General features: G+C 36.5%; 1 protein-coding gene across 4 annotated transcripts in view; it reads right to left on the bottom strand.

Annotated features, from left to right (window-relative positions):
• LOC138693421 (zinc finger protein 664-like) overlaps window positions 1-15,717 on the bottom strand; it is a 32,158-nt gene that overhangs the window by 9,913 nt on the left and 6,528 nt on the right. For all 4 annotated transcript variants that reach the window (XM_069817368.1, XM_069817367.1, XM_069817369.1 and 1 more), the window contains 2 exons: window positions 6,871-6,968; window positions 650-787 (listed from right to left, as the gene is read on the bottom strand). In XM_069817368.1, the coding sequence (XP_069673469.1) occupies window positions 650-787; window positions 6,871-6,963 (231 nt within the window). In that variant the 5' untranslated portion in view covers window positions 6,964-6,968. The remainder of the gene's footprint in view (window positions 1-649; window positions 788-6,870; window positions 6,969-15,717) is intronic.

Below are 15,717 nucleotides of genomic sequence, written 5' to 3'. Positions count from 1 at the left end.
AGGAATTTTATTGGTTGGTTCACTGCCTGAGAAGATAAGTCTACTGAAGGATGCACTCAAAGGAATGGTGAACGGGAGAAGAGTTCGAGACTGAAGAAGATATCAGATGATAGACGATACGGATCATAAGCGGAAACAAAGAGGCAGAAAATAGAACAGATTGGAAAATTTGAGCTATCAGTGAAGGACTTGTCTTTGGGCAGAAAACTTGAAATGAATTAATATATAAATACTCACCCATAGTTGAAATACACTTTTGCTCAAGGAGTAGATAATTTTACACAGAAAATATTAATGTCTTAGTCATATCGACGGGCCTGTCCAAAAGGGAAACAACTCAAAATTTAAAGTTTTCAGACACTTGCTTCACGTTGCTGTGAAAAATCCAAACATCATTAGAATTACTCCATATTCTGTTAATGTTTTACATAATATATTACAAGTTTAAAATTAGAGCACAGAACTATGAAGCTTTAAAATGCAGTGTTCTAAAACCTTTAAATTCTGAGTTGTTTTCCTTTTCAACTGGCTTGTTGATATACTAAACAATCCCTGTGAGTGTACAGTGAGATAATAACTGTGTGAGACGAAAAATATTCTAGATTAATATTGAAAGAACAGCCAGTCCACCCATATAGGCTCAACTTACCTCAGCTTTACACTTCGTCGTAACAATATTGTCAGGCAATGCAATTTCCTCAACCTTAATCTCTGAAGTTGGATCATAGCTGTGGTCCACACATTCCGTCTTTATTCCAGCCAGGTGGAGAGCCAATAAATTTCCTTCCTGCATAAGGTAGGGACATAATGCAAATGTCCCATATAACAACGTAAATACAGTATTATGAAAAGAAATAACTTAATAGTAAGTATAGCACTACAGCGTTAAACGATGAAAGTGCTTCTAAGTGCTACATGCTGCACTCTGGTCCACATAGTAAGGTCTGATTGTTACTTGGACCTCAGAAGTTGTAAGATAGTATATGAATGAAAATACAAGTTAAACATTTTAACTACTTAGGTTGTGATGCTAATGTAAAAAATGAAACTGAACATGAAATAAATAAGAAAATATCCAAATTTCAAGTGATGTGTGGCACAGAACTTTGAACAATAAAACAAGAAAACTCATCAGAATAAACTATTATAGGACAATGGCCACACCTACTGTTCTCTAGGACACAGAAACATGGGTACACATAAAGAAAATTCAGAATAAAGTACAGAGTACTGAACTGGTTTTCTAAGAAGAACAAAGGATGTACAAGACTACACCTAATAAGGAATGAAGATAACAGAAAAGACTTGCAACTTTATAATTTGAACAACTAAATAAAGGAATAACGTGACATTTGGCATCAACACTTGAATAAAATCGCCGATACACTACTCCCAAAATAATATTTTACTACAAGGCAAAAGGAACTTGCAACATAGAAAGAATGAAAAGACGACAGAAGGGCCAAATGTGAATATGGAACAGGCCATTGTGCATATTTTGAGTACTGTAGAAGAAGAAGAAGAAGATTATTTCACAGATTGTTATTCTGTATCCACACATTCACTTGATTTTATAACAGAATTTTATGTAGTGACATAACTTCTTAGCAATCTGTTTCTTTCGATTACTAAGAAGGCGCAATTTCATCCTAATACATATTGTGGCCGTGAAGGAAGGGACATGAATTTGTTACGACTCAGTAGTGGGCTAGCCTCAACCGCGATACAATACGCCGTACTATGTTGGTGTTCTGTAAATGCGCTGCATTGTTCACTGTTAGTTTAATCAAAAGTCCATGTTTGTACGTGTTTATTTTATTTTAGTAGGTTATTTTAAGACGCATTATCAACATCTTAGGTTATTTAGCGTTTGAATGAGATGAAGATGATAATGCCGGTGAAATGAATCCGGGATCCAACACTGAAAGTTATCCAGTATTTGCTCATATTAAGTTGAGGGAAAACCCAGGAAAAAACCTCAACCAGGTGACTTGCCCTGACCGGGAATCGAACCCGGGCCACCTGGTTTTACGGCCAGACGCGCTAGCCGTTACTCCACAGGTGTGGACTGTTTGTATGTGTTACATAATACATATGTAAGTATGTATGTAGGTAGGGAAACCTCTGCAGTGGCTTAGTAGTTAAATCTTCAGCCCATCATGCAGGCCGTCAGCGATCGAGTTATGGTCAGAAATCCAGTGACACTGCGGTGGACAAGGTTACAGTTATCCGTTTTTTTTCGTTTAACCATACTACACATCTATATCATTCCATCAACATTTCTCCATTCCGTTATAATTCCACTGCCTTCCCCGAGTTTGGGAATGGGCCTAGCTTGAAGGTTAGCACAACATATTTTGAAAGGTCGCAATGCTGGCTCGTAGTTCTCCTCCCCAAATGCCATTGTATGTATGTATGTATGTATGTAACTGCCTACGTTACCACTAGTGCTAGATATATTTGCTCGTGTCCAGTTTACCAACTATTGTTTCCACTGTGACATCATCAGTACACTCTGCAAGAAATATCAGTCACCTTAAACCCGATCATTTGTCAGTGTTTCATAGTGTGGACACTACCAGATATCGAATGTTGATATGTATGTCGCCTACTGCTACTTTCTTCTCCTCACTACTTGCTAGGACATACACATGGACGTAAATATGAAAGCAGAGCTACGTCGTTCAGCAGCATTCGTATTTGTCCTGAGTGCTATGTACCTATGTATGTACTTTATATGAAATTTAAAAATTTAAATTATGGTCACATTTAACGACGCTCGCAACAGCCGAGGTTACATCAACGTCGCCAGTGTGCCAAAATTTTGTCCTGCAGGAGTTCTTTTGCATGCCACAAAATCTACTAACATGAGCGTGTCGCATTTAAGCACACTTAAATGCCATCGACCTGGATTGGGATCGAACCCGGAACCTCGAGCACTGAAGGCCAGCACTATACCAACTACGCTACTCAGGTCAACTGTATGTATGTATGTATGCAGGGCCGGGAAACAGCCGCTCTCAGAGCGCTTAGTTTCTCCCGCTACAATTGCTGTTGCATGGGTACTCAAATACCAACTGCTCTGTCTACTATACGAGTTTGCCACCCCTGTATGTATGTATGTATGTATGTATGTATGTATGCATTCATGTATGTATGTATGTATGTATGCATGCATTTAAGAATATATATATATATATATATATAATGTATTTTTGTATATAACAAGCACATTTATCTACATTACTGTTTGTGAAAAGTACGACCCCAGAAAGAATGGTCCGAACGACTCAAAACTCGGGAGGTGTGTAGAACAGTGTACCTTACTTACTTACTGGCTTTTAAGTAACCCAGAGGTTCATTGCCGCCCTCACATGAGCCCGCCATTGGTCCCTATCCTGAGCAAGATTAATCCAGTCTCTACCATCATATCCCATCTCCCTCAAATCCATTTTAATATTATCTTCCCACCTACCTCTCGGCCTCCCCAAAGGTCTTTTTCCCTCCGGCCTCCCAACTAACACTCTATATGCATTTCTGGATTCGTCCATACGTGCTACATGTCCTGCCCATCTCAAACGTCTGGATTTTATGTTCCTAATTATGTCAGGTGAAGAATACAATGCGCGCAGTCCTCCGTTGTGTAACTTTCTCCATTCTCCTGTAACTTCATCCCTCTTAGCCCCAGATATTTTCCTAAGAACCTTATTCTCAAACACCCTTAATCTCTGTTCCTCTCTCAAAGTGAGAGTCCAAGTTTCACAACCATACAGAACAACCGGTAATATAACTGTTTTATAAATTCTAACTTTCAGATTTTTTGACAGAAGAATAGATGACAAAAGCTTCTCAACCGAATAATAACACGCATTTCCCATATTTATTCTGCATTTAATTTCCTCCCGAGTGTCATTTATATTTGTTACTGTTGCTCCAAGATATTTGAATTTATGGGTTCCCTATCACCACGACATGGCGCGTCCTCAGGTTGCGGATAGAGGACACGGCCTCCAGATATGGAGGGTAGCTGCGAATATATTGAATTAGCAGTCGTGGACAGCCGATAAGGGGCGGTCCTCCAGCTTGGGGGTTGGGCGAAGGGCTAACAATTCATCACCGTAAAAAACAGCTTGTTACGAAACCTAACAGTGGAACAGTGTACCACCAATAATAACTGATTACATTTCCAGAGAGATGACGTACACATAGGGCCAACAGTGACATCTCTTGTCACCAGCAACGTCAGTGTTATGCCTTGCTCGGTCAGTGCAGAGCTTCCAAACGAAGTGGAAACGTGAAAGCTAGTGCAGATATGCCTAGTCGACGTGGAAGGGCGCAATATCAGCACGTGAGTGAGTTCGAACGGGGCAGAATGGTTGATCTCAGGGAAGCAGGTTTGTCATACCGTGACATTTCGACTCGTACAGGGCATGCTGCTATGACAGTGATGCGTGTGTGGAACCAGTGGATAGAAGAGGGCCGTACGCAGAGACGAGAGTGTACTGGACCATAAAATGTGACCATAGCACAAGATGACCCCCATCTTGTCCGTATGGCAGTGACAGACCATACAGCTTCATCCAAAATGTTGAGTCAACGTTGGAGCACTGCAACAGGTTTGGACCTGTCTGCGTCAATGGTTTGTCGCCGTCTTTGAGGGCTGGACTAGTGGCTCGCATGGCATTGCATTGGCTTTCATTGTCCAGAAACCACCAACACCTCAGATTGCAATGGGCACGTGGACGCCGTCACTGGCATGCTGAGTAGCAAAATGAAATGTTTTCGGACGAGTCCCGCTTCAACTTGTCCTACAATGATGGCCGCACACTTGTTAGACGCTACCATGATGAATGCAATCTGAGAGGCTGCATTGTTGAGTGGCATAGCGGACAAGCGCCTAGTGTGATGGTTTGGGGCGCAATTGGATACAATATTCGATCTCGCTTCCTACTTATTCAGGGCAATCTGAACAGCAACAGCGACATTAGGGAGGTTTCAGAGCCCGAGGTACTATCCCTCCTTCAGGCAACTCCACATGTGGCGAGGATACTGCAAGCCTTCTTCGAAGAACGACGGGTATCACTGCTTCCCTGGCCTGCACGTTCACCAGACATGTCGCCCATCGAACATGTCTAGGATACTGTGATATGGTGGTCCTCCAGTACCCTCTCTTGACAGTTTGTGGACTCGCATACAAACTACTTGAAGGGAGATTCTCCAGCAACATATCGAGGCCCTCTTTCATTCCATGCCTTGACGCTTAGAGGTTCTGATTGCAGCGCATGGAGGCTTCACACCTCACTGAAATCTCACGGTCACAGATCAGGAACACTTCTGTAATCCTAATCATTTGTGTATTGTTATGTACCTATATGTGGTATCAATTTCACTTCAGTCACATGTATCCTTCTTGGTGTTGCAATTTCCACAAACATTGTGTAAGTTTTTCCGCACTTAAAGAAGTTGAAATTTAAATACAAGATCAGTTGTGAAGTTTCATGGAATAATGTGATCTACATGGTAAATATTTACAATATAACATTCTTTCATAAAAATTGAGATGTGATAACGGTGAATACATTTTAATGCCAAAAGTTTACAAAAAAAAAAGTATCTCCAAACAGGAAATATTTCGAATAGAATCAATGAGAACAATGACAACCTTGTACAGGTAAAAAAGCGGCAAAATAAATACCTTTTATATAAAATGCCTACTACCCCTCTTATATCTGAGTTATAATGACAGATATTACTTATAAATGATCTCTCGGATAGGTGCTCCTTCAGTCTTGCAACTTGGGTACTTATTTGAAACACATTTTTGACTTTTAGATTTTTTCCTTCAAAGATCCATTCCAAAAATGTGGAATGATTACGTTACCTAATTTTGTTCATATGTCACACTATGTCTCACAAACATACTGACATGGTAATGTGTATCATGAATTGCACTTCGATAATGAAGCAGAATGGTTAAACATATACTGTCAACGCACTTTACTATTGCTATTGTTTTACTTGGAAATAATTGGTTACATTTGTACAGTATTAACATGGATTTGTATTTCATGAATATCGCAAACTGGACCAGCAAAGTGATAGAGGGTGACGGATCTGGAATTTACTGTAAAATAGTGACCTGCATTAATAACGACACATTCACAAGAGCTCAACTATGTTTGTTACAATGATGCTGCAGTGTAGAGCTGTATTTGCTACAACAAATGTATTTGAGAGCTACGCAAGTAGCTGCTCACGTATAGTAAAATTCAATTTTTGAGCTTACGTACTATATTCAATAAAGTATACAAGGAATTAACAAATTAAGAGCATTTATGAAAAGCATTTTATTTAAGATTATTTTAAAACACAGTTCATACCAGCGCAATCTATCAGCTCTTAAAATATTAAGAAAAAGTTACAAACAAGCACAACATGTGACATAGCAAACACAATAATCAACTTTAGATTAGAAATTTCTTAGTCTATATAATGAAAGTCTGCTAACTATAAACTAGCAGATATACTCATGTAGCCTTACGTCACATTCTACAATTTTTTAGTAGGTTATTTTACGACGCTTTATCAACATCTTAGGTTATTTACTGTCTGAATGAGATGAAGATGATAATGCCGGTGAAATGAGTGCTGGGTCCAGCACCGAAAGTTACCCAGCATTTACTCATATTGCGTCGAGGGAAAACACCGAAAAAAACCTCAACCAGGTAACTTGCACCGACCGGGAATCGAACCCGGGCCACCTGGTTTCACGGCCAGATGTGCTAACCATTACTCGCAGGTGTGGACACAACATTGTACAATGTTATACAATTTGCATATAGAAATTAGAACCAGTGAATTTCAATTTACCTCTGATAAGGGCTTCTTGTCAGCTGTATGGGTGTTATCACTCCATTGTATAGACAACGGGTCGACGTCAGGTTCCTTCTTCATGACTTCCATCGCGACTGTAACAGACATTTAAGTGTTAACACATGTGCAGAATTGGATCACATTTTGCAGAAAGAAACCAATCCACATGATACTTAAACAGAGACAATGCACTTTAAAGTTAATCGTGAGTAATAAATTCTGAAATAACTGTATCTAGATATTTATTGCTTTAAGCAAAAGCACATTATTGAACTATCTTTATTCAAAATATTGATTGTAGGAATTATTTCATTATTGGTACTTTAAATTTGGTTATCTGTTGGTTCCTTTCTGCAGAATGTGTTCCAATTTAAGCTGATGAAAAAGACTTCTTCACAGTGGTTACTATATGCACAATATGTATGTAGCTCGAACTTCCAAACTTGTTCTGAATTAAATATCATACAAAAACATACAACACCTTAAGTATTAATGAGTATGTCAGTATGAATTCTATGACGCACATTTCCCACGTATAGAACAAGAACCCGATCCTGTATAAACTCTTTAAGCAATGTTTGCATGTGTGTGGTGGGTGTGTTTATATAGCTATGCGCCTGAGTGTATAACCACAGTCTAATATATACAGTCGCGCAACTTCAACAATTTTTTGACAACATTCGCGACACTAGTGCCCAAGCAGCAGGCAAGGCACTGGTCATAGGGTTGATATAGCCAGCACGTGCTTTAAAGGGATGCGAGATGTTATAATAATGTTCTAATCATGCGTTGGAATAAAGTCAATGTGTGCAATGACACAAAATTGCAGTAACAACAAGTTTACAATCATAACAAGAGACAATCATAACTCAGTCATAACCAATAATCCATATTGTAGGTAGCCTACGTATTGTGTTCTATAAAACATGTATGATTATCAGTTACCTATCTGTATGCCAGGAAGGAGAGTTTAAATAAAAACAAAGTAAATACCTGTTACAGTATATTAGTTTTTTGAAGAGATCATTATGTGTAAATGTGTAACCATTCCAATTTTGGATAATGTATCCACAGTTTTTGTTTTTAATGCAAGTAATTCCATAATTTTTGTATTCGTGTTTTTTCCTTTATATTTTTCAAAAGTTGAATGTTATATTGCATTCAAGTTGGAATCATGGTGTTAATTTTTCAAGAATTCATGGAGTATTGTAATCCTTTTGCAAAATATTCATTTCTGAATAAATCCAGACTGTGTCGATAAATTTCTGATGTGTTGGTGTAGATTCATGTAGCAGACGTATTAAGTTCTCAAGAAATAAAACAGCCTTTTTTAATTTAATATAAAAAGCAATCTTTTCTGTAATAACCTGCATGACTCTTATTGGTGTTTATTTTAAATTTCCAGTGATTATTTGAGCCGTTCAGAGCAGAAGTGGTGTAAGTCAAAATTAGGTAATGAGGTTTAAAGTAAAAATTCTGTAAAATACAGCGCAAAGTAGCAATTAATATATCCTTCGTGCTATTCACTGACTACTAATAGTTTAAATAAATTCAATATTAAATGCTAATTTGCGCTGTAATTTACAGAATCATTACTCTTTTTTGACTTACACCACTTCTGCTCTGAAAATAAAATTAGGCCTACATTTTCTGAGTTAATTGAAGTTACAATTTTTTAACAAAATTGTGTGTTCATTTATTAGTTCTCACTTACGTCATATTAACAGTAAGTGCATGTAAATTACGTTTTATATATGTAGGATAAGTTAAAATTAAGCTTATGTGTGAAAACTGGAAATGTAATGTAAAATGCTGTAAACTTTTCATAAAAATTTAAACCATAACATCAGCACTATTTGTGACTCAAAATAATAAAGGAAATACCGGTTCTTAAGAAATGGAAAAATAATGAACTTCATAAATCATTGTCTGTCATATTAAGGTTTAAATCCTCCCTTTTTTTATTTTCAAGTTTACTTCAGCGGCCGAATTTACCCCAATTTGCGGTATGGAAAATAGTTAATTTCTCAGGAAATAGGGAGAGGAGTTCACCACGCGATGTACCCTACAATTTTGAAGCTACTAATTTTGACACTTCTCACAGGAAATATAGAGTTCCAATGATTCATAAATATATTTAGGAATGAATTGAATTAACCATCCACGTACGAACAATTATATTATTTCAAACCATGATACATGATCAGGGCCATGATTCAGTTGTAAGGAGCAGAAAGAATTACGTTTATTCCCAGCTTCTGAAACTTGTATATTAACTGCATGTGAAATTCTTCTAGGATTCTAAAGTAAAATTAACAAGAGCCTTATACACTTACTGTATAGCATAAAAATATAAAATAAATTACGCAAAACCCGTTTTCTAATGTGTTATCATTTGTCGTATGCACACTTTTAACTTGCCTGCCGCTAGAGGGCTACTGTCGCGCCAGCTGTCAAATGTTAGCATATTTTATACGTATGAGTTGCGCGACTGTATATATTAGACTTTGGTATAACCGTTGCTTACGGGATTATACAAGCTGGCGCATAGCACGATCGAGAGTATGTCTCTGTGAGTCATGACAATTTCTGCCGCTAGGTTCGCCTCTCTGCCCTATGAAATGATGAATAGTACCATTACAAAGCATTGTGCATCGTGAAAATAGTCCGATTAATTGTGCATTACTGATTGAGTACGAATATTATAAATATGCCAAGCATATTATAGTGTTATTTGAAGTTTGTTCTGCTAAGTTATATTCGAAAATTGTCTGTGTTTTGCTATGTGAAGAACTCTGTACCAACAGGTCGTATCTTTATAGGTTAAGGTAAATGTCAAAGTTCTCTCATATAACAAGCAATGCTATGTTAAAAGTGGCGAATTGCATTTTCCGACTCTCGAATGGTGTGATCCGAAATGTAAAATAATTTCATGCATTGTTTCACTTACCAAGCATTACTGATATAGGCCTAATGAAAATGTGAACGACGTGATGTAAACATTGAAGATAATGTTGTTACTGTTTTCCCTTTCTCTTTTAGAAAATACCGACAAAAGTAATTAATTATCTTCATGCTGTACTTATTAGGTAATTAATGTGTATTTGTCTGTATTTTAGACCTGTGTATTGTTACGTAATTATCAGTGAATTAGGTTAGAGAACTTAACAAGGTTAGTATGAGATTAGGTAATGCACGTCAAACTGTAACTAATAATGGCTGCTGCCGAAATAGGCTGAGGTGGTTATCGTGTGAAACAAATTATATCTGGAATATCTAGTTTTATTATATACGGATACGTAAAGTTTTTAGTTTTTGTTTTAGCATGTGTTTGTAATTTTGTGAGGTTATGTCTAGCCTAATTTCTTTTTATTCTTGTATCATTACCAATACATTAATTTATTTTATATTCATTTCAGGTGTTACATCTATGGTGGCAACTCTACTTATGTTAGGATATGAAGTAACAGTATATATTCAACTTCATCATTTGCTAAAAATTACAGAAAACTGTATGTGTTCGACTCATTCCATCGTCATTTCTTCTTATGTATGTGAACCACGTTCGTTCTAAAAGTGCTACAATAAATGAACACTATAGACAATGTGATGGAACAATTTACAAGTTACTGTTAAAATGCTCAACATTTTCAAGTGGTGCTATACCCATTGTTTCAAAATGTACATACATATTTTTACATTTCTATAAGAGGTGTCATAAATTATTTCAGCATATTTGTAAATTCTTCAAAATTAATTCTTCTAATTAATACCATAAAGTAATTAAATAATATAGCCTAGGCTTATATGTGATTTTATACTACCGGTATTGATGTTGATCTTGGTAAATTAATCCAATATCACAGTGTTGTCTTTTGTATTGTGGTTCATAACAATTATAACAGTATGTACGTGGAAATGTTTTTAAAATAATAAATTCTAGCTCATGATTTTAAGTGGTCGTTTCAATGGGAGGTTATATTGGAAAGATGATCACAAATGGATAATTTACTGCAAGATACAAGAACTGAATATAAGTGAGTGTTCCGTTGAAAGTGAAAATTTCGTTTTACAAGAGCTAAGTAGGCGTACACGCACTAAAATACTACAGCGTTTACTATTACTATGCTCAATAGATTAATCAGTAGGCCTATAGAAATGTTTTCACCACTGCAAGAAAAAATCGCGCAATAATTATACTTCTCAGTTATTGTGACGTCCGTATTTTTTTTAAAAAAGAGAGGGAAAAGTTAGGCCTTCTTGCAAATGCGTAATTATGAATTCAAGGAAATTAAAGATAATGCAGCACCTTAATTAGTTGCAATATCTTATTTAATAACAATATTAATAATATTAGGTGAAAAGGGTAGGCTATAGTGCGTATATGTAAGATGTCAAGTTAATTTATTTCCGGAAATGTTTGGTGTATGAAATGAAGTACAGAGCAGACAGTCCCTCAGTTTATATGTAATATGTTTTAATATCAAGAATGACAGCCTTTTATTGTAATATAATTGAGGAGTAGAAGTTTGCAAATTACGTCTATTGTCCATAAAATATTGTACGAAGCATTTAATAAGCAATGATGAGTCCTTTAAATATCCCAAATGTCAATGTCTTTTAAGTGTTCTGCTATGAATATATAGGGCAGAACAGCGCTCCGAGCGGCGGAATTGGCATTACGAGGGAACCACTTCAGACTCGTTTTTCAAGCTCTATGCGCCAGCTTGTATAATCTCGTAAGCAACGGGTATAACTATGCACTGTTCAAGGTTACTATTACTAGGAATACGTCATTTACTTTATTTAATCAACCAGGAGCAGCGAATTAAAAGTACTGACACAATACTTCCATATGACCTATGAGCAAGCCTAGACACTGTCCTCTGCATTTCAAATAGATATATTGTTAAAAGTAAATTGTTAGACTCTGAGAGCGATTACATTCTATTTTCAATCTCAACTCTTTTGCTACCATTTATCAGGTTGATACAAGTACAGTCAATGTACCTGGGGATGTGTGTGTATGTTTGACAGTGCTCTGCGAGAAAAAAAAAGACAGAAAAACACAATCTTATAAAATGAGGCCACTCCTAAGTTGATATGTTGAGATTTACTGGTAAGGAACAATAATTGTACTCAAAGTATAATTTTGCTGCCATAAAAACATTATTGATGGCAAAATTGAATTCAATGCGACATAAACTGTGAACTTCTTACTTATTACACCTGTGAGAAAATGTTAATAGCCATTCAGAAGCAGAACTCAATTACGAACAGAAATATTTGTTACGGTACATCAATAAATTGTGGAGAGACTAGACTTAAAAGGATTTCAGGGTAAGTAAAACAAGTGCAACAGTATGCCAACTTCTCTTCCTTTATGATGAAAATGTTAATGTGTCTTAACGTGGTAATTTCTTTAAGCATCATGTATCTTAACTAATTAAGGAGATTCTGATTTTCGATATACAAATTATACACATTCTGCATAGGCTATATTGTGCAGTACATTTCTTAGAGAAATGTATTCCAAAAGTTATTCTATTTCAATGAGTATTATTTTCTGATGTTTACTTCTTCCTTCTTTTGACTGCATATTATCATTTCTTCATTCTTAAGAATATAATGCATATGATTTACTTTAAATGGCTTTTCAGTTGCTTAGTCTCTAGCCATATTTAAATGTCCCATTATACAACAATTCCTTTCCACCTACAGCCAACTTGGAGACATCGAAAATATGGGAAATGTTGGTTGAATTAAGAATGAAAAGTAAGTACAATTTCTCGTAGTAAAACGCTATATAATATATAGGAAACCGTGTGTATAATTTACTTCACTTTCTACAAAAAAAAAAAAAAAAAAAAAAAAAAAAAAAAAAAAAAAAAAAAAAAAAAAAAAAAAAAGCGGAAATAAGAATGAAAATGTGCCTCGGTAGCCATCTTGTGGAAATGAAATGTAATTTCATTTAGAAAATATGGCGAGTTTCATAATAATTACATTTAGTTCGTTCAGTCTATGTCTTGTGATATATTAAATGTGTTAAAGTAGTAATACGAGGGTGGACCCAAAAGTAACGGGAACCAAAGTGTTGCGCGCGCATGCTTTGTAGTTACGAGTTGTGCTGTTAGGTGGTGTTAGTTTGGGGTCTCCCACGACCGTTAGTGAGCTGGTGTCAGCTGGTTTGTTTGTGGTCCTGTGTTGTTTGCATTCCTGTTTCAACCGTTTGGCGATCAGTGAGATGGCCGACCACAAGGAACAAAGAATGTGTGTGAAATTTTGTTTTCTGTTAGGGAAAACTGCAGCTGAGACCGCTGGGATGCTTTGGCAAGCCTTTGATGATGAAGATTTGGGGAAATCACAGGTCTACGAGTGGTTTTCCCGTTTCAAATCTGGCAACATGTCAACTGAAGACATGCCACGCCCCAGGCATCTTTCGACATGAAGAAATGACGAAAACATTGCAAAAATCAAACGTGTAATTGATGAAGATCGTCGGAAGACCATTGACGAAGTTTCTGAGGTGGAGCATGGTCCAGCGAATTTTAATCGAAGATTTGCACATGACATGGGTGTCTGCAAAATTTGTTCCTAGCTTGCTCACAGATGACCAAAGAGAAAACCGCGTGAGCATTTGCTGCGACTTGAAGAGTGAAGTGCAAAACGACCCAAATTTTCTTAAAAGAATTGTGACTGGGGATGAGTCTTGGTGCTATGGATACGATCCAGAATCAAAGCATGCACCGAGCCAGTGGAAAACTCCAAATTCACCACGACCAAGAAAGCACGTCAAGTGCGATCCAATTTGAAAACAATGTTGATTTGTTTTTTTTTTTTTTCATGGGAATGGCATTATCCACAAAGAGGTCGTTCTGCCAGGACAAACAGTGAACGAACATTTTTATTTAGATGTGTTACGAAGATTACGAGAGTGTGCGACAAAAACGGCCCGAAATGTGGAGAAATGGGAACTGGTTGCTTCACCACAACAATGCGCCAACCCACACAGCTCTGATGGTCCGGAAGTTCTTGACAAACAGCAGCATGGTGCTTGTGCCTCAACCACCCTACTCACCTGATCCACTCCGTCGGACTTTATTTTTGTTTCCACGGTTGAAGAAATGCCAGAAAGGAAAGCGATTCAGCGATGTGGATGACGTCAAAGAAAACACGCTAACGGCTTTGAACAGTATCCTGCCTCAAGAGTTCCACCACTGTTTTCAGTAGTGGCAAAAGCGTTGGAACAATTGCATTAATGCACATGGACAATACTGACGTACTGTGAATATAGAGTTCAATAATAATGCAAAAAAAAAAAAAAACATTCCGGTTATTTTTGGATCCTCCCTCGTATGTATGTATGTATTGTATGTATTTAGGTATGTATGTATGTATGAAATGTGTTGTGGTTGTGGTAAAAATGTTGAAAATTGGTTTATAGCGCCACATTGACAGTAATAAAAGTGTGCAATACTCGTTCAGTGGCTCGTGAATACTCTACATTGACCCAATGAACTGTTTTGGTTAAATCAGAAAATATCCTTCCAACATGTAATATTTCAATTCGTTTATTAGGCCTACTCATATAGCCTACGTATTAGTAATTTTCTCTAGTATGGACTACTTAATCTTTAAGACATTCCCTGTTTAGAGATGTTCAAATTTAAATTAAAGTTAAAAACTGACTACTTCATCCCTCAGCCCAAAAACTGCATTCTCTGTCGACTTTTGTTTTCTACATCCAAAATGCTTTTTAAAACTGTTGTGTTATATACTTGGATTCCAAATAGTGATAGGTATATAGTCTATTATGAATAATGGTGAATGTTACTTATGACCCGCCCACTATAGAGACATAGGTCAATTTTAAACTAAACATATTTAGCCTAGTATAACTTGTTGCTTGTGTGCCACTCCTTACATACCCGTCAGTCAAGGGCTTCTGACAAATAAAAGCAATTGACAATAGATATCTCAGTCATGACAACCTCATAAAATATCCTATGTATTGAATAATCGATCTTACTATGTACAAGATAATAATATTATAATAACTGATTTTCTTTGCATTTTTTTAACTCATCATATTAAAGAGAGAAATGGAATAACTTCACAAAGCACAAATTAATAAATATATCACGTTTAATCAATTAAATTTACACAATTCTACTCAGTAAACAATTCGCAAAAAAAAAAAAAAAAAAATGTGGTTCCAAAGCAAAAAATTAATGTCAATTTTTGGACATAATGAAATTTTGCGATGTATGTTTAGGGTTGCCAACTCTGGTAAATAAAATTACCGGCGATTTTACACTTGCAACAAATTTGCATGAATAAAAGTAAATAACTGAAAATGCCTTTGAATTATACTATGGAATAGTAGAAATTAGATGTGATCACTGGAAGAGCTGTAACTCCATCCAACCCGCCAACACATGTACCTTATTTATATACCAAAATCCTCGTCCGTGAATAAAGAAGACAGCCATATTTCATTATTGTGACATATGAGGTAGAGAGAGTCAATTGTTTCAGTGTGACAAGAGACGCGCGCAGTTTGTGATTGGAAACTGTAATGGCGTGCCAGGGATGTGATATGAATTTAATGGATTTCGCAACTATAGTGCGAAATACAGTAGAATGGAAGGATTATCTGGTTTCACACAGTATTTTCCGGCAATCAGTAGCGTGTCCAATATGTGGCGACGTAAAACATTTGATAATAGCCAGGAACAACAGATGTTATTACAGGTGCAAAAAACGCCACGGAAACGTACCAAGATGTAATTTTGAACGCAGTCCTAGACAAGGTTCTTTTGTGGGTGGAAGCAAGTTATCTCT

Source organism: Periplaneta americana, chromosome 17 (assembly GCF_040183065.1).
Source record: "Periplaneta americana isolate PAMFEO1 chromosome 17, P.americana_PAMFEO1_priV1, whole genome shotgun sequence".
NCBI classification, from domain to species: Eukaryota; Metazoa; Arthropoda; class Insecta; order Blattodea; family Blattidae; genus Periplaneta; species Periplaneta americana.
This window is presented reverse-complemented; position numbering and strand designations above follow the sequence as displayed.